Source organism: Triturus cristatus, chromosome 5_2, assembly GCF_964204655.1.
Source record: "Triturus cristatus chromosome 5_2, aTriCri1.1, whole genome shotgun sequence".
Lineage (NCBI taxonomy): Eukaryota > Metazoa > Chordata > Amphibia > Caudata > Salamandridae > Triturus > Triturus cristatus.
Genome location: NC_140588.1, coordinates 996525233 through 996545585, shown reverse-complemented (window position 1 = coordinate 996545585; position 20353 = coordinate 996525233). Strand labels below are relative to the sequence as shown.

The 20353-nt window shown below is 41.6% G+C and overlaps 1 protein-coding gene across 5 annotated transcripts in view; it reads right to left on the bottom strand.

Moving 5' to 3' along the window:
* Nucleotides 1–20353, bottom strand: part of LOC146829558 (actin-binding protein WASF3-like) — a 415127-nt gene that overhangs the window by 5582 nt on the left and 389192 nt on the right. For all 5 annotated transcript variants that reach the window (XM_085608254.1, XM_085608258.1, XM_085608253.1 and 2 more), the window contains one exon: nucleotides 12510–12901. In XM_085608254.1, the coding sequence (XP_085464380.1) occupies nucleotides 12510–12901 (392 nt within the window). The remainder of the gene's footprint in view (nucleotides 1–12509; nucleotides 12902–20353) is intronic.

Below are 20353 nucleotides of genomic sequence, written 5' to 3'. Positions count from 1 at the left end.
TGCTACACACGTGCAAACAAATTCCTGTCACTGTAAGGAACACAAATACAACTCTGTGCCAAGGGTCATCCCGCAGGCGGTGGGTGTAGTGTTTGCTATTTGACAAAGAGGAGAACAGAGTTGGGATTGTGACCAAGACGCAAGTGGAAACAGAAGGGACACAACAATTGCAACACCACAAATGTAGTGTATCTGATTACATGGCAGTTTCATGAGAAATATGTGGGTTTGACCACGAGGAAAGTAAAGCTGAGGATCGGTGAGCACAGGAGTAATCTCTAATGTAGAAGAAGATGGACACACATTACATTATTAAAAATCACACTGGCAATGATTTTTATTGGACTGTTTTAGAACACATACACACCAATACTGACTAGAGCAAACATTCTTCTAAAAAAAAAAAACACTGGATATACAGGTTGGGCACACGTATGAATGTCTGATGGATGACATTCTTTGGACCCAGTTGATTTCATTGTTTAAACTATCCACAATTCTAATACAGACATTATTCAGTTTCTCCTGCTCAGAATAGGTTAGGAACACAAGGGTCTTAGAGGTCCTGATGAAATCTGTGTACCTTGCAAAGCAGATCAAACATGTCGACCTAGAATAGACGCACTAGTTCAGTAAATGCATCTGTGTGTCATGTTATGTTTTCACAATATCACAGGCCCCCTCTAATTAATGAATTGGGTTAGGGTTTCCTAAAGATAGCTTTAACCTGTGCTAAGATCCCACTAACAATATAGAGCATATTAAAGTGCTCCCACCCACTGCAAGCTTGAGCCCACCTGGCGAGGAACCGATGGTGAAGCATCGCACATGATTAGAATGTGGGTGTGGGTTCTATAAGAACTCCTGTTGTGTGGGGGAACTGAGCACCTTTCCCACATAACATATAACATAGTAATTCAGGATCATATTTTGTTCAATATTGCAGTGATCTGTACAGTTTTTAGTAGTTCAGGGACAACTCCATACAGCAGCTAGTAGCAGGTATGCTGCTCCGACTGTCCTAGCTTTACCTTTGCCTTTTAATGTGTTTATGTTATGAACTGCCCTGAGTTGTTAATTCTATTTTTTACTGCCACTACCTCGTTACTTTAGGTAACAGCCCTTCGACGCCTTCCTTGGTCTTCCGCAGCTTCCGCTATTTGAGCGGAGGCAAGGCGGAACGATCCCCTTCGTACTGCTCCTCCGACTCAGTTAGGGAGCTAGTCTCTTCCCGGGGTGGGCGCATAAATATAAATGGCTGGTCGGACGCGCAGTGGCTATTAGCAGGTACAATGCTCCGACTGTCCTAGCTCTAAAATTGCCTTTTAAACGCTTTTAATGTTTTAAATGTTTTTACCTGCCCTGTGTTGTTACTTCTATTTTTCACCGCCACTACCTCGTTCCATTAGGTAACCGCTCCTCCGGACATTCCTTGGTCCGACGCAGCTTCTGCCGTTTGAGCGGAGGGAAGATAGGAAGGTGGAACCATCCCTCCGTACTGCTCTTTCAGTCCGTGTAGCAGGCTATTCTCTTGCAGGGGTGGATGCATAAATTCAAATGGCCGGTCAGATGCGCAGCGGGCGCGCCGCTGGCACGCCAAAGGCATGCCCATATGTACCCGTCCACGTCCCAATGGGGGTGGGGACCCTGATACTTCTAAGGCCAAAACCAGAGACTAAGGGTAAGCCTTATATGACAGCATTTCTGCTATCAATGCGATCTCAGCCGAATAATTGCTGTCAGGTCATTGACCCTGAAGCTGGTCCATTGATCTGTAACTGCTGTAAGTTAGTCTGCTCAAGTCCCCCAATGTAGGGATTGCGTACGTAGCCCAACTCAATTCTTTAAAGAATGTTGGTCTTGAAGACCGTCATGATATAAGGCCTCCTGTTCATTGCCCCCCTACAATTTTTTTATTTTTTTTTAGTTTGAATTGCCATTTACTTCCTAAACAACAACAACATGTATTCAATATTCTTTATGACTACAAACCCGATGCTCTGTTTTTCACTGAGACCTGGATTCATGCAAGCTCAGTGCCAGATATTATTGCAATCCTGCCAACTAATTTTTCCCTGGTTAACAGCACAAACTTGGTGGAGGAATTGCTATTATTTTTAGTAGACTTGAAGAATTGATGAACTTCTAATTCCTGATTGGGAAGCTCTGACATTTTCACTGACTCTGATGCCTAAATTCACATTCTCTAGGGAGCTAATTCATAGTCCAGCTGGATACCCTGGAAAATGGTGTACCTTCTTACCTGACATTTTAGCCCCCCACATTTTGCGTACGTCCAACTTTACTCTATATGGGGACCTCAATCTTCACCTTGAAGGCCTGGATAATATTCCCACTAGATCATTCTCGATGACTTGGGCGTCTTTTACCTGATGTTGCGCAACTCCTCACCCTTTCACATGGCAGGGGACCTCCTAGATCCTATTTTTTCTAAAATCAAAAGTTTACTGACTGACCTCCCATTTCGACTATGTTGGTCTGACTGACCACCTCGCGATCAGACAAACCCTGAAATCTAAAATGAGGAACCTTCCCTGCCGCACTTATCCTATTGGATTTGAGCGCCGCTTTTGACACAGTGTCCCATTCTATGCTGGTTCATAGACTGGAATCAATAGGCATGTTAGATTCAGCCCTTGGGTGGCTTATCGCCTTCTTAAAGGACAGTACGCTTCATCAAACGTGAAGTCCCAAACACAAGCTCTGACTTCGGAGTCCCGCAGGGATGCATTCCTAGTCCCTTGCTTTTCAACATCTATTATACACCCTTTGTGAACCTGATAGAGAGTTGTGGACTCACCCTCTTTTCATATGCTGACAATACCCAGATTATCTCTTCCTTGTCTTTGGCACAGAACAATTATCCATCTTTACTTCATCTGGGTATGACGAAGATTGCAGCTTGGTTGAATCAAAACTCACTTAAACTCAACAGCGAGGTCCTAGTTCTAGGTAACAACTACTCCCTTTGGGGTGCCAAACGTTATCCAGGATTACTAGGGACCCCTCCCACTCAGGTATCTAAGCTAAACAACCTGGGCTTTCTCATTGAAGATAAGCTCTACATGAGGCCATATATAGCTAAGTTGACTGCCACCTGTTTCTCAGTCCTTAAGTGGCTGAAAAAGATTCTGTGGCTTAGTCCTCTAGCCGCACAGAGAACCGTTATTCAGGCACTGGTTATTTCCCGCCTGGACTATGGCAATGTGCTGTATTTAGGCGCCAATAAGTACAGCGCCTGCAAATTGTCCAGAACGCTGCTACTAGACTGCTTTTTCATTTACCCAGTTATGCTTCTGTGTCCCATTTACTAAAATAACTTCATTGGCTTAAGGTGGCCAAACGCATAGAATTTAAAGCAATGTGCTTTATGTTCAAGGCCAAATTTGGCCTGAGTCCACGTTACATTCAGGAACTAGTTTCCTCCTACCATCCAACTCGGCAACTAAGATCCCCGTCCCAGGCCCTGTTCGGTGTTCCCAGGTTCCAATTAACACGTATGAAGGGCCACACCTTTGCCTATAGGGGTCCTAAGCTCTGGAACTCGTTACCGGATGACTTAAAACACTGACAATCATTCCTCACCTTCCGTAAAATGCTGTAAACATGGCTATTTTGAATCTACTTGGTTGAGACAGTTACCTGCGTATGCCTTGCACTGGGAAACCCCTCGGGGTAGCTGTGTGCACTACAAGTTGCCAATAATAAGAAGAAGAACGGTGCGTTGATCATCAGACAACAAGCTGATGCAAAGGGGTGGTTTGTTTTGTTGATATTTTCAGAAAGGATGTCTTGGTAGCAGTTCAGGTGTTTTATCCTTGTGGATAGTCCATCTTTGGAAATGAATGAGGTGTTTCAGGGTTTCACTGTTTTTAGGGAAATAGATCCTGTGTGAAGTGGAGGTGTGATTTTGTCTCTGTGTTGATTTTATCAAAGAACAAAGAGGAATTGGTGCAATTTGGATGCTGGCAGTGAATGTAGAGAACTGGAACGTAGGCTGATGTTGGTATGAATACACTTGAATAATGCTGGGTTAGTGGAATTGGTAACTTGCTCCTGTTTAAACTTTTTATGTAATTAAAGGTTTTTAACATATCCTCAAGACAAAGTAAGAAAAAGACACCTTCGAAATATACATTTGAAGAAGTGCCACATCTGCATATTCACTCATGTGTGAGAAACAGCATGAATGGAAATGAGGCTGCAGAAAGAATAAGGTGCAAATTGGAAAGACAATGAGAGGGGAGTGTGATGGCAAAGGGTCTGATTTAGAGTTTGGCAGGCTGGGTACTCTGTCACATATGTGATGCTCTAATTTGACTTGGGCAGACTGTCAGTTTTCCAATGGCGAACCCCTGCTGGCTCTGCTTTCGGAAACCAACTCTGACTGCCTTACAGAGTTGGGGGTGTCAGAGAAGGACATCAGTTTGCCTACGTTATTTAGAGCAGGGAGTCTAATGTCCTTTTTTCTATCTATCACCACCAGGTTCACAAACAGAAAATAATATGGATCCCACACTCCCACGATGTGGGGTCATTATTTGTTTTTTTTCAGAAGCAAACTTCCGCTTTGGGAATTTGTTTCGGAAAACAAAAACATATGGAACAATGCTAGCCAGCTAGATACTTTAGAATCATAATCCCAGTCCTGTAATAATCCTGCTTAGGGTAAGATCTAGAGAACATGAACAAAATGACAGTTTGGTTTTGGCAAGTACACATACTGGCAATTTTCAGTATGATGGCAAGTCCCACAGGTGGCGTTTGGGATCTCTGGAAGTGTGCACTGCTCGGGTTTCTAGACAATGGAGAAGTGTTCAAGATCTCTGGTCTGGTCTGAGTCAAGAAGAAGCCCCACTTCTAGTGTCCTGGACAAAGAGCAAGAAACTTCTTTCTCAAGCTGTTTGTATAGAGGGAGAAATCTGCAGAGACACTCAACTCTTTTTCTTTTTGCACTGTCATCCATGCTTCCTACCTGCAGCTACAACTTATCTGGGTTTGCTGATGGTGGAGAAAGCAGTCAATGGAGCACACTATATCTGTATCGCCTGGGTTACAAGAATGGACCCAGTGCACCCTTTCAAATTCCAGAAGTGGAAAAAGTATTGTATTTGCTGCAAAGTGGCTGGTCGTTAGAGAGAAAGCATATTTTGTTATTCTTTTCTTTGGGATTCCAAAATTTTTCACATTGCCTTTCAATTTGATCTTCCAGAGTCTCTGGTCTTCCTTCCATGGCGTTCAGACTGATTTTGCAGGCCATGTTATATATTCACTGACAAACATAAATAGTGGTCAGTCTCGTGGTAGGCGATCCGCATCTTCTATGGTAAGCTGTGTGACACTTTGGTAGCTGATCAAATGCATGAAACTGCAATTTCAGGATTTGAGTCATTACAACAACGTATCTCTAAGATGAAGTAGCAGTAGAGTGTGCTGTATTGCAGGTATATCAGAGTTGGCACATCAAACCACAGATTATGGAAGAAAGAGTATATAGTCAGTAATTGACCTACCACACATGCCCGGTCACTATTTGGTTTAGTAATGTAACAAGAGCAATATGGCTCTCACATTCATGATGAGTTGAAATGTACGCGTAAGAGAAGTTAGAGGTATCACAGATGTGGTGGCCTTCTATGGTGGTCAGGAGTCAAGAAGAATGCTTTCCATTTCATGGAGCAAGAAGAGAGAGTGAAAAGTAGGCGACCACAAGGTTTGTTGCAATAGGCTCAGTATGCCGGTGGGGTTACTGCCTGCATTGCCAGAAATTCTGATCAGGCATACATTAATCCAAGTCGGGAACCCTGGTGCAGTAGCATTGCGTAAAGCTAGAGGACCCAGTCACCATCATATGTGTTGAAGTCATTCCATGGACAATAAACTGTACATAGAGAGGGGTTCTACATCATGGGGACATAACACATGTTATGGTCAGGAACCAGAGTGCCCATTTTCACCCAGACATAGCTCCATGTATAAAAGATACTCTTTGACTCTAAGTACACCAAACAAATCAGGATTGACTTATCAACAGAGACGCATGTCCATTGCCGTAAAGTCTGAGCCTCCTCTGGCCATTATCAGGGATGGCGTTCTGGTGCAGCGGAACTTCAGGGAAAGGTGGCCATGTTCATGGTGGCCAAGCTTAGCCTAATGTAATTTAGCTCTTGGATGAATTCTGTTTGTTAAGTCAATATATCTTGCTTACATTCTCTTGCCATAGCTTTGTACTGGTGATTTCGCGCTCTGCCAAGTTAAAAATACTACTTACTTTGACTGCTCACCCTCAGTATAACATTTTCCAAAGGGTCCACATGTTGTTTGTTTTCCTAGAGAATTGCGTGTAATCTCGAAAATGGTATTGGGGTAATATATGGACTCAGTAGATGCAAATATCCTTCTGCTTTTGTGCATCTAGAGCCAGCTTCCTACACATGCTCTACCTGAATTTATAACACAATGTTACATTCTTTAGAATATTTTGACTACTCTGCTTTACTATTACTGGAGAGTAACCATGTTTAAAAACTGCATTGCAATAAAAACTAATGTCTTGAGATACCGGTGGTAAATAACAGTATCCATTTTGGATACAGCCCATAGCCACTGACCTCTCCAGGATCCTGAGACAAGATCCCAAATTGATGTTCAAGAGGTGACAATTATTGGATTCCAGACTTCAGAATATACCAAGGTTCTGATTTATAGTTGGGTGGTAATTAAAAGTGTTCCAATTTCTGGGGCAAATGCTAAAGTTGGACAAGAGTCCACTGGTGGAAACCTCTCCTTCTCTTTGAAATATAAAACTATCTTGCATTCCTACTGAGAACCTAAATATATCTATATCAAATCTAGAGTACTTGTGGACCCCTTAACTTGTGTTCTAATCAAGCAGGGTGAAGTTGACATAACCACTGAAGCTATTGATTTATTTGCTCTTCTCTCATGATTAGGTTGTTCAAGCAAACGTGGTACAATGCAAAGTTCAGACTTGTAGCTGAGAGCCTTTGTCAAAGATGCCTGATATGTCAGCAGTTCAATCCTGGAAGGAAGACAGTGGTGAGTCTAGGAACGATAGGTCGAGAAGGAGGGCCTTTCACCAGAATGCAGATTGATTTCATTGAGATGCCCCCATGTAACAGGTTGAGATGTTCTAGTGATGGTCTGCTTGTTTTCTAGATGGGTAGAAGCATATCCCACAAGAAGAAGTGATGGAATCACAGTAGCAAAATTGCTTTTGAAGGAATTCATCCCTAGATTTGGGTTCCCAGTCACAATTGAATCAGATAGAGGAAAACATTTCCATAATGAGATCCTGAAATTGATTTGTGAAGCATTGAATGTACAACAAAAACTACATTGTGCCTATCGCCCAGAGGCTCTGGTGTGGTGGAACAAATGAATGGCACTATTAAAAACAGATTGGGGAAAATGTGTTTAGCCAAAGGTTTGAAATGGCCTGATGTCTTGACTCTGGTACTCATGACTATTAGATCTATTCCAGATAGAACCACAGGTCTGAGTCCACACGAAATTGTCATGGGAAGAGCAATGCGACATGTTTTCATTCCAGTCAACAAGCTGTTTCCTATAACTGATGACTTGGTGTTGGATTACTGTAAGGGACTGGCTGACGCAGTTCATTCTGTGTTTTATCAGGTTGGATCGGATGCCACCACCCTTGAAAAGAAGCAAGCTCATGATCTGAGCCCAGGAGACTGGGTGAGAATCAAAGTACACAGAAGAAGGAACTGTGTGGTCCCACGTTGGGAAAACCACGACAAGTGATTTTGACAACAACCACAGCTGTAAAATGTGCTGGAATAAACAACTGGATCCATGTTAGTCACACACTGTGAATTCCAAATCCAGTAGACAACAAAGAAGGAGAATATTTTGAGGAATCAGAATCAAGCCCTGAATCTGATACTGAAGACAACAGAACAAGACAAACCCCTGAAAGGGGGGAATCGGAACCAGATGTGATTGTAGCCCCAGAAAATATTCTGTTGAGAAGAAAATTACAGATTTCAGATACCAGCTCAGACTCGGAAACAGAACAGAGACAAGTACGTACTGGGCAAGAAAAAACCAGCGAAGAGATAATAAAGGAGATTCTTGACAAAGAAATTCCTGATGGAAAGCTGAGAGAAATTCCACCCGAAAAAAAAGAAATAGATGGACAGGTGCTAGATACAGAGAGTGAGGGAAAGATTTTTGCGGAAGACCCCCGAGGAGTTGTAGGGAATGCAAACACCCAGTTAGAGGAAGGGATAGTTAGACAGCAGGAAGATCGTGTGCAAGAACCACGAGGAGGGACAGAAGTAGGGAACAATAAAGCGGTGGAAAGGGAAACAGCTGAAAGCAAAATGCAAGTTGAAACAGAAACAGAAGATAGTGATGAAGAGATACCAGAAGGTCGAGTCTTGAGAAAGAGAGCATGGAGAGCTGAAAAGAATAATAAAGGCAATAATTCGAAAAGATCAGCAAAAGATGAAATCTGGCCGAACAAGATAAAGAGATTGAGATATCGACTAACTCGAGTAAATTCATCAAGAGCAGAACAAGTGAATGAAGTATCTAGTCAAGAAAAATCCAAAAGTGAGGAAATAACTACAGCGGAAGAGAACAAGAGAACAAGGAAACCTAACCAGAAGTATAAGTCGCCAGAATGGTCGTATGTGGCTTTGCCTGAAATAAAAGAAGAGGTAGACAGCCAAGGAAACCCAGAGGTGACTGTACAAGAAGTGGTTGAGGAAGACGAAGAATCGGAAATTCTGAGAGTTATCTTGTCCGATATTGGAGAAGAGACGGATGTTCAGGAAGTTCTGTATCAAGACTATGAGAGGAAAGTGAAAGACGATCAAATGCCAAACTGAAGAAACCAAAAGAAATATCGATGGAAAGACAATAAAATACTGGAGTAGACATAACTGATAGAGCCAAGTAGGCGCTTAGAGCCTTGGGTTAGACAAAACTAGTTGTGAAGTAGAAGAGGCTAAGTCAAAAGACACTGTTCATTTTTCAAAATGGCAAACACAGAGAATAGAAAAACTAAATGTAGTTTCCTTAGAAAGTGGTTTAAAATGTGTTGTTGTTGTACAGGATTACGAATGCTTCTATGGAGTATTTTAGCTTTGATGATTTCATTTAAAGTTACCTTAGATACAATAGAAGGACATAGTGAGAATAAAACTAATGTAGAAAAGTTTCAGAAAGTATATCCAACTAAAGTAGATAGAAATTACTTACACCAAGATAGGTCTATAAAGGATTTTTCTAACAATGTATTTTCAAAATTATTGTACGAATATGTAAAGACAATGGATGTGAGGGATTGCTACGTCTGCATGCAGTTACCTGCATCTGTATCTGAGGGAGTGACATACCATCACCTTCCAGTAACATATGGAATAACATGTAGTGTAATAGCAAGTTTGTTTTATAAAATAGGGAAATTAGAATATTATTTTTCAGATGTAGATAACATATTTTCACAAGTACCTGTAATTAACAAATTGAATAAAGTAAAACCTGCAAAGGTATTAGGTGAATTTTTTCTAGAAACTAAAGAATTAACATTAGAATCTATATTTAGAAATAATCTAAGTTGTAGTCTAAAGAAAGAAGAGAAAGTGTTTTTGGATATGGTTGAAGAAAGGAGATTGAAAATGCAAAAGAAAGTACCTGAGGGAATTGAAGAAAAGACAGTCTGGGATGTTGAAAAGGAAAAGCATTTGAGAGGAGAAGCTAGTCCAACAATGGCTTTAGATTGACCCCAGAAAGGGAAGTTTTGTATTAGAAGGAATCAAACTGCCTATGATAATTACTTTGTAGGTAACAGTGATTGCCATGATACATATCAAATCATGGGTGGATGGGGATTTAAAGGTGGAAATGATCCAGTCTTTCCTAGATTGTATTTTATCTGCGGGAACAAGGCATATTATCCTTTGCCCGATCATTGGTATGGCACATGTTATGTAGGTCTGGTTCTTCCAAAGATATTCCACATGGGAAGAGGAGAAGATGGTGTACATAAGTTAAGTAGTCTACTAACTCATAGGAAAAGAGAGTCTTGGTCAGAAATTGTAGGAGACATTTTTGGAGCATTGATACCAGCAGTGTGAATATCTCTGAATGCACATAAAATTAGGAAATTATCAACTGTAGTGGATCGCTTGTCAACAAGCACCGCTGGAGGATTCTTATTGGTAAATACTGAAATGGTTGCCATGCGTGCCATGATGATGCAAAATCGACTTGCCCTTGATATAATATTGGCAAAGGAGGGTGGAGTCTGTGGAATGCTGAAAGTTCAACATTGTTGTACTTACACTCCAGACGAAAGTAAAGATCTGAAAATCTATATCAAAAACATAACTGAATTGCATGAGGAAATTGTACCACTGGAGGTTGAAAGTGTTTGGGATAAGATTAGAAAGAAACTTTCTTCTATTAAAGATTTCTTAATTAACTTAGGTAGTACATTTATAGGTAAAATCTTCTTTCCATTAACATGTGTGGTTTTTATAGTATTAATACTAAGATTAGGATGCTTATGTTGTAAAAGAAAGAAAATACAGAAAAATTTAAAAAGAGAAAATTTGAAAAGAAGACAGAATAAGAAACAAGAGAGGGAATACAAAGAGGTAGAATTAGAAGAGATGAAAGACAGCATGTATAAAACAGCTAGAAGAGAAGAAATTGGGGAAACAGAGATGTGAACAAATCTAAAGAATTCAATTCATTTTCTATGATAAATTGATACAAAATGTTATAGTGTGGTGATTAAATCACCAAAGGGGGGATTGATGGAGCAGGATGTACAAAATTTTGGATACCTCCCTCATTTCTGCATGAAAATACTAATTAAATAATCTATTAATTATAATATTACTAAGTGAGTTTGCATGTTTATTAATCAACATTTATTAATATAGAATTACACGTGGGATTTGGAATTGCATGGCTAAAATAACTTTTATAACTAAAATATGTACGTATATTAACAATAGTAATTGTGATAATTAGAAAACTGCATGATATATGTTGCTTTTGTGACGTTTTGTAATGTTGCCCAGAAGGAGGATCGAAATGGTGAATATAAATGCTTTAAATGTTGTTATTCGCTAGATAAATACAAGCACATAAAGGGATTAGTAAGGGGAAAACATTAGATTTATTACTTCTTTATATTAATTACTCTTTTGTGTTTGTTTCACTTAAATTAGCATTTGGGCCTAAAACAAAGATGGCTGCCGAGACACCATGACGAAGTGGACATTTTCTCATGTGGCTCGGAATGAACAGCACCTGCGCGAGAGTTTCCATGATCCTCGCAGTGACCTCTGAACACACTACCCCAACAAGGATGGTACATTGGACGTCTTCCAAGAAAGGGGAACAATGACTTTTACATAGAGAACCGGAACATCTCGATACATTTTGCCGGTGACTTCACCCCTTGAACTGTACTGAAAATCCTGGGAACCGATCGGAAGTTCTAAACCAACCAATCAGGACCACCTCTAAATCGTTACTTTTATGTTAAACTTTTCCTTATAAAACAAGAATAGTAGGACAGGAAGGATGGCTGCTTTTTCCAATTTTTCCTATCTATCACTCTGACGGACTGATTGATGAACTGACGCCTGCCTCCTTGATGACCTAGATGCTGCCCGATGACTGCGAACTTTCCAAAATCTACGGGCTATGCTAAATGCTTGCAAGGCTTCTGGTCCTTTGATATTTTGGGACTGTAGCGTGCTGAGCTGAGAATTGTAGCTTTGCCAGATTAGGTAAATATGATGTTCCGCGATGTATAATGAATTGATCAAGAAATTCTGAACTTTAACAAGAGAAATGCAAATATAAATTTCCTATGATTATTTTAGATAAACTATTATTGATTAACAAGACGTAATGAGTTTGTGGTTTATTTCCATTAGGGAGGAAAGAATTCTGAATCTTAAAATGTGTTTTAGCTGGTTCTAAAATCACCATCAACCAATCCAACTAATTTGATCCATTGACTGAAGTGGGAGGAGTATCTTGATATTTTGGGATTGAGGATCTGAAGGCGAAAGGGCGTTAATGTATATTTGTAAATGACTTTTCCTTCCCTATAGGTTATAAGGTACTACCCCCACATGTCCGGCGCTTGAATTACTCATCCCTCCTGTGTTTGCAGACTCAGTAAAGAGAGAGACGTGTGAGTGTTGGTGTTATGGGCCCCACCAGCGAATGTATGTGTGAATGAATCTGTGTGACGTCAGGTCTGCGACGCAGGGAGGGTATCGGTAAAGGTTATTGACTGTTTCTCGGTCTCGTGCTGGATCACTACCTTACCATATGAGGGGTGGGAGGAAAGGTGCCACACCAGTGTCTTAATACATGTTGCCAACAGGTATATCGTATTTTATCTGGCCAAGAGCCAACTCATCTTTAGTCTACTACCTCAGACCTGGATGACACGTATCACTTACCTCGACGGATAGCAGCAAGCAGGTCACTCCTGGCATCACTCATTGGTATTAGAGGGATCTGAGGTTTTCTTTGTTCGATGTTCATTGCTGGTGAGGAGCCAGTATGAGCAGGAGAGGTAACAAAGCTAGGAGGACCAGGCGGTGGAGGTGGAGGGGCAACGGGAGGGCACATGGAGCCAGTCTTAGGGGGAGAAGCAGCATATGGGCAAGGAGGTGCTGGAGGGGGTGCAGGGATATAGGTGGAGAGAGTAACCGAAGCAGTTGAGTTGGGAGCCATGGGTGGAGGGGCAGAAATGGGGCTGTCAAATGCAGTCTGAGCAGAGGGAATGATGGGGGGTGGAGGTGGAGGGGCAGGCGGTACAAAGTATTCTGCCATTGTCTTCTGCTGGGGGCTACAAACATATGGAGAAAAAGAACCATTATTAATAACACGTGATATTGATAAATGCATATTTACTTCTTTACATTTTCAAATACACACGATTACTGCAAGATGGTTAGCAGTGACATTAGGTTCCCAATCAAGGATATAGATATTAACAGTGCAGCAGGCACAGTTGTACTTGGGCCCAGGATATGAGGGGCCCACTGCATCCCAACTGTGGTGTACCCTTGCTACATCTTGTTCCCAGTCAGATATACAGCTCATGTTTATCGAGAATAATGTATGTTAGCATTAAGTGCCGGGTAAAATACATTTTTAAAGACAGAGGTTTTTTTAGACAAACAAAAATCATGCTTTGATCACCTGATGGATGACATTCAAGAGTTTGGTCCTTTCGAAGGGATGAGGGAATCTTCCATCTGGTAACTCTACAATCAATCAAACAAGGAATTGTAAAGTGTGCTACTCACCCGGGAGGGTCTCAAGGCGCTGTGGGGGGTGGGTAGGGGGGAGGATTTAGAAGCTCCGATCAGTCAAATAGCCAGGTCTTGAGTGACTTCATGAAGATGTTCCGGGAGGGGGCGTGTCTGCTGTTGACCGGGAGCTCGTTACAGGTCTTTGCAACAATGTGGGAGAACGTTCTTCCTCCTGTCCTGGCCTTTCGGATGCGCTGGGTTTCAGCGAGGGTGAGGTTGGCAGAGCGGAGGTTTCTCTTGAGTACGTGGAAGGAGACGTTCTCGTTGAGGTATTGGGGTCCGGTGTTGTGGAGGCATTTATATGTGTGTGTGAGTACCTTGAAATGTGACTCTCTTCTCTACGGGGAGCCAGTGGTGGTGGTGTAGGTGTTGGGTGATGTGTTTCTGTCGGGGGATCCCGAGGACGAACCTTGCTGCTGTGTTCTGTATGGTCTGTAGTTTGCGGATGAGAGACTTGTTGACCCCGGCGTAGAGGGCGTTTCCGTAGTCCAGTCTGCTGGTTATGAGTGCGTGGGTTACCGTCTTCCTTGACTCGGGGGGATCCATTTGAAGGTCTTTTGGAGGATGCAGAAGGTGTTGAAACAGCTGGAGGCGATGGCATTGACCTGCCGAGTCATGGAGAGGGAGGATTCGAGGATGATGCCGAGGTTTCGGGCGTGTTCCGTGGGTGTGGTAGGGATGCCAAGGGGGGTGGGCCACCAGGTGTTATCCCATGGGGAGGGGGAGGGTCTGAGGATGAGGACTTCTGTCTTCTCTGAGTTGAGCTTCAGGCAGCTGTTGCTCATCCATGATGCGACATCCTTCATTGCTTCCTGAAAGTTGAGCCTGGTGGTCACAGGGTCCTTGGTGAGGGAGGGGTTGAGTTGAGTAACGTCGGCGTAGGAAACTATGCTGAGTCCGTGGTGTCTGACAATGGCGGCGAGGGGGGCCATGTAGATGTTTAAGAGAGTGGGGCTGAGTGACGATCCTTGGGGCACTCCGCAGTTGATGTCCGTGGGTTCGGAGTGGAAGGCTGGCAGTCTGATTCTTTGGGTTATGCCGGCGAGGAAGGAGTTGATCCATTTGAGGGCGGTTCCCTGTATGCCGGCGTCGTAGAGTCTGGTGGTGAGTGTGTGGTGTGAGACGGTATCGAATGCTGCAGAGAGGTCAAGTAGGATCAGGGCCGCAGTGTGTCATTGGTCGACGAGGGTGCGGATGTCATCTGTGGTGGCAAATAGGGCGGTCTCGGTGCTGTGGTTGCTGCAGAATCAGGATTGGGAGGGGTCGAGGATGGAGTTTTCTTCGATGAAAGATGTTAGCTGGGCATTGACGATCACTGTGACTTTGGCCGTGAAAGGGAGGAGGAAGATGGGTCTGTAGTTCTTGAGGTCTGTGGGGTCTGCTGACGGTTTCTTGTGCAGGGGTCTGACTTCTGCGTGTTTTCAGTCGTCGGGGAAGGTGCCGGTCTTGAAGGTGGAGTTGATGGTGCGTCGTAGTTCGGGAGCGACGGCGGTGGCTGCCTTGTGGTAGATGTGCGGTGGGCAGGGGTCCGTGGGGGCTCCTGAGTGGATCTTTCGTTTGCTCTGGGAGGATCCGGTATTGGTCCCCCTCTGGAGTGGCACAGTTTGCTAAAACCAATGAGCTGGAATTTGTCCCAAGTAATTATCAGCAGCTGTGATTTATCATTCTGGCATGCGATGCATCATTTGTGTTACTCAGAGAGATGTCCTAAGTACTCTGGGTATACCCAGACATGGGTCGCATGCTCACTGGGCCAAAGGACTCAAGTTGCACCTAACTGATAAGGCCCAATAAAGCCATAGCCCTCGTGAAATGCCTGTGTCCCCATATAGAGAGGAGGTGGCCTGTCAGGTTTGGCTGGACATTTACTATTAGAGCAGGACAAAACTGATTTAGATAATGTTGTCCCTGTCTGGGAGGTCACAGTGAGCAAACAATGAAGGACTGGAACATGACCCCAGTAATTATCAGTGACTGAGGTTAATTCAAGCATTCCATTCATTACTTTTTTGATTATACATACATTAGAAGCTGATCCTCTTCCTTGTTAAGGAGTAGCATATTATCAAAGACCTTCCCTTCATTACTCTCAGGTACTAGGGTGTACAAAAGGACAGAGCCAGTCATTGCCAATTACTCCAATTTCTAATAAGCAATTAGCTAAGATCTCATTATTGACAATGTCTGCCCTGATATCTATGCCATGTCTGCCATTAGGTATCAAAAAAGGTACCCACTGGTAGTACTTTAAGGTCCAAGAGTAAGGGGGATAAAAAACAATAATACTCTTACTGAAACTCTTGTCAGACCTATATATTTTTACTAGTGGCCTGCAGTGAGCTCAACACACGGGCTGTTCTACGGCAATAAGTCTTTCCATTCCAAGTTATACAAAAATCATTGATATTGATTAAAAGATTTTTTCATTTTGTGTATAATCAACATTTTCTCATATTTTTATACAACTTTGTGATTTTTTGGTTCAAAATATCAATCAGTACAAACATGTACAATCATTTTCAAATATATCAATATGTGAAAATACATCCAAGGTGATAGAAAATATTTCATGATTCACATAAACAAAAACATATTATTTACAGATAAAATACACGGAAATACATAGAAAATCCTTCTATAAATTCATACAACTGACCTCAAAGCACACCATCAAACAATCAATCTAACCAACCAAAACTCTCTCTCACAGGCTACACACTCTCACACAGACAACAATTCTGGGGAACTTCTATCCAATTATATGACATACACTGTTGGTAACCCAGTGGGCTGGCTCAATCTCACAATTTCCCACTATTGTGTTGTCTTTACGAGGTTTCCCAAAACTGGTCAACGTACTTAGAATAAGTGTCACCACATTTGTCTGCTATCTGCAAGCCATAGCCAGATATCCATATGAGTGAGGATTAAAGATTTACATCTCCGTATAATAAGAGAACCCCAGTCCACCTACCTGAAAGCTCCCTATTAAGAGTGGTCCTGATGAAGGTGGTAGTAATATACATCCACTGAAACGTACGTTGACCTGTTTTGATAAACCTTGTAAAGACAACACAATAGTGGGAAATTTTGAGATTGAGCCAGCCCACTGGGTTACCAACAGTGTATGTCATATAATTGGATAGAAGTTTCCCCATTATTGTTGTCTGTGTGTGAGTGTGTTGTCTGTGAGAGAGAGTTTTGGTTGGTGAGATTGATTGTTTGATGGTGTGCTTTGGGGTCAGTAGTATGAATTTATAGAAGGATTTTCTATGTTTTTCCGTGTATTTTATCTGTAATTAATATGTTTTTGTTTATGTAAATCATAAAATATTTTCTATCAACTTGGATGTAATTTCAAATATTGATATTTGAAATTGATTGTACTTGTTTGTACTGATTGATATTTTGAACCAAAAAATCATAAAATTGTATAAAAGTATGAGAAAATGTTGAATATACACAAAATGAAAAAATCTTTTAAAAAATATCAACGATTTTTGGATAACTTGGAATGGAAAGTCTTATTGCCGTAGAACAGCCCGTGTGTTGAGCCCACTGCAGGCCAATAGTAAAAACATATAGGTCTGACAAGAGTTTCAGTAAGAGTATTACTGTCTGCCAGCAGGAGCAGAGCAGAGACACTACTCGTTCACCCTCTCTGAAGATCAAAATTAGGAGTGGGGAGGAATAGTAAGCTCCACGAGCGGGCAAAATTAGGCACGTCACGCTGCTTATAATATGATAGAGATGAGGCGCCACATCAGCACTTAATTTAAGTGAAGTAACTAATTTGGTATTCAGACTTCAAACATGTTGACATTTAAAGAAGACATCTTAGTCTGAATATCATAAATAGATGTACAGTGAAAACAGGTTTATGCACAGTTCTATTTTAAGCCACTGGTTAATTTTACTATCACAATTGTCCCCTTGATGACATTTAACAGAGTTGGATTGTTTCTTTGTGAAATATTTTAGATGTCAAGCACAGCCCTAGATGTTCCTATTAAAATTAAGTGGATCTGTCACAGTTTACTTTCAACTCATAGGCTCACACCAATATGATTACTAGTCTGTACGGCCATTGGATGTCTAGAGTCTGATGCCTGATGGGTGCATCTCCCTTATAGCAATTGTAAAAGATCAAAGGAGAATGAATTGGAGTGGTTAAGGGATAAGGGACAGATATATTGTCTTTGCAGTTTGCGAGTCCTTAATAGCGAATTTTAGCGATTTGCAATTAAGGACTCGCAAAATGCAATGTATGTAGGTTTCGCAATACTAACTGTGATTCCTACATATTCCTTAATTGCGATTCGCAAATTGCGATTTGCAATTAAGGAATACCCTCTCATTCATTCCTATGGGCCTAGAGGCCCATAGGAGTGAATGGGAAGACATTCGCAATGTGCGAGTACCCAATAGGTACTCGCAAATTGCGAATGCAATTTCAAGGGTGCCAGAAGGACATCCTGTTGCACCCCTAAAATATGCATGTGTGCACATGTGGCGCACATACATGCCCTAAGAGCATGTATGTGCCCCACATAGCACCTTGAAAAATGCAAAAAAGTGAATTTTTCAAGGAAATCGCAAATTACCACCAACTTTATCGTTGGTGGTATTTGCAATTTCTTAAGGCAAAATCGCACAACTTGGGTGCTTCCAGAATTGCATTAAAGGAATCACAATTTGCGATTCCTTAAATGCATTCGCATTTGCGATTCCCAATTTTGCAAGGGCCTTTTGGGAAGATACATCCCAAAAGGCTTTTTCCTATTCGCAAACTGGCCGATTCTGAGAATCGGCCCGTTTGCGAATGGGGAAAAAGGTTTCATAAATCTGGCCCTAAGTGAGCTTGATAGAGATAATGAGGTAGGAATGCTGTATACATTTGTATGTTGCATTCACCACTGGGATTGATCTAAAACTCTAAATCCTTCAGTACATCTGAAGAAGGAACACAATATAGCTACATCTAGAGCGTATATCAGAATAGGGAAAGAATGATGCCCAAAGACGAGCCCTGAAGAAGTAGGTTTTGATGCCAATAAACATGTGTCGGCTGCGGCTTGATTGGACACGATTCTCTCAATGAAGATACTATAGATCTGATGCTTCTAATTTTATTTTGCATTCAGAATATGATGGACTATAATAGTTCTCGATCATTAGGCTATGCATTTCTAGATGTGATCGTTTTTTTAAAATACATGAGCGTGTGTTTTTAGATCACCAGCATGATGTTTGCTATGTATTTATATTTTTCTAATAAAATTTGAAGTAAAGTAATGTGAAGTAGAGATTTTGGTAATATTCATGTGGAATAAGCTCCCTACACTCTTTAAAGTGGTTTATAGAGAATGTGTCAGTCAGTTAGGTTACTGACCATGTAGGCTGTAACTAGCGCAAGGCCGATGTCAACTAATTACCCATATGAGTCACACGCATATGATCCAATAGTTTTGAACACTTCTGTTACTCTAAAAGAATGTGGCGGCAGTATTACTTTAAAGCAAACATATACAATAGTTTTTAATGCAAGTGTTTCATTTCTTTACTGTGTGATTCTGTTTCCCTTAATTGCCCAGAAGATATGAAGAAGTCCTTGTGATGTTCCCTCAAGCCCAGAGGCGATCAGCCCTCCTCTCGTTGGGGAGTGAGATGGTTAAAGGTGGCAGTGGAACTGTGGAAGGCATTCCTTATTGGTTGGTTGGGCTCTTACGAGCACTGCAGGAATAATGGTGATTCCCTACAACTGGATGACAAATACACTACTTATTGAAGACATAAGACTACAACCAGTGTGTTTATTTGCACAAAGAAACAGCTTGCCGAATATTTTCTAGCAGGAGGTAATTGGCTGCCTATTTCTCAGTCAGGGATCATCCAACAATGGGAGGTTATAGTTACTGTGAGGAGCATAATGACTCTCACCTAGGAGTATAAATGATAGCACTCATTCTGCAAAAAGTAAAAATCCTGTCATGGTTGATTAAAAGCAGATGCTTATATAGATTTTGAAGTCACATAGAGCAGTCACTTTCCTGAACAATGTGGACTTGATTCACAAAGTTAACTTATCCGTTTGAATAATTTACACTTTTGTCTTAGATTATTGCTTTTTGGCTATTCCCAAAAGCGGAGTGTACATTATCTCCAAACGTGTAACTTACATGTTTCCTTTCAGTTGAAGGGCCTGGGGGGCTATACATGTTTGAGTAATTTACACTTTTGAGTAAGTTTACAACTTTTTTACTATTCACAAAATCCAAGTGTAAATTCCACTTTTACACTTGGATTTTGTTAACTGTCAAGCTGTAGTAAACTTACTCAAAGGTGTAGATTACACAAAAGTGTGAGTGACCCAGTGTGCTTTACTGTGACGTGGCTATTCTAAGATATAAAAAGCATGGCTCAAATCCATGTGTGTGTATCTGTACACCATTTCAACTGCAGAGAGAACATACTTTGAGACATCATCCTTTTGAGACTTTCCCAGCATAGCGTCCGTTCACTCGCCTCGTTGACATTGCCTCATCGTTGAATCACCCGAAAGACTGACATTTGCTTGAGCGATTGGGCTTCAAACACTATTCTTCAGAGAAGCAGGCATGATAGGTCGCCATTTGCAGAGAAAGAATGTCCTGCAGGGAAAAGGGAGAATGCTAGATAGGCCATGTCCTCTGGTAGGCTTGCAAAGGGGATGGAGTCAGTGTGACGTGAAACCCTAAAAACACCGAGGAGCCATATTTGCCTTTTGTTATCTCTCCTAAAACCCCTGGTCCAGGGCGGCATGGATGCTGGGACTTTACATTCTGCTTGGCATCGAGATGCATGCTACCACGCATACATTTGTATTCATTTAAAACCCTTTTTCCCCTGAAACAACCACTGTTCATTCATGAGATACTGCCTACAACTCACTCGCATTTTAGTAAACTGTAAACCGAGTTTCAGATTTTCCTAAGTGTTCAGAT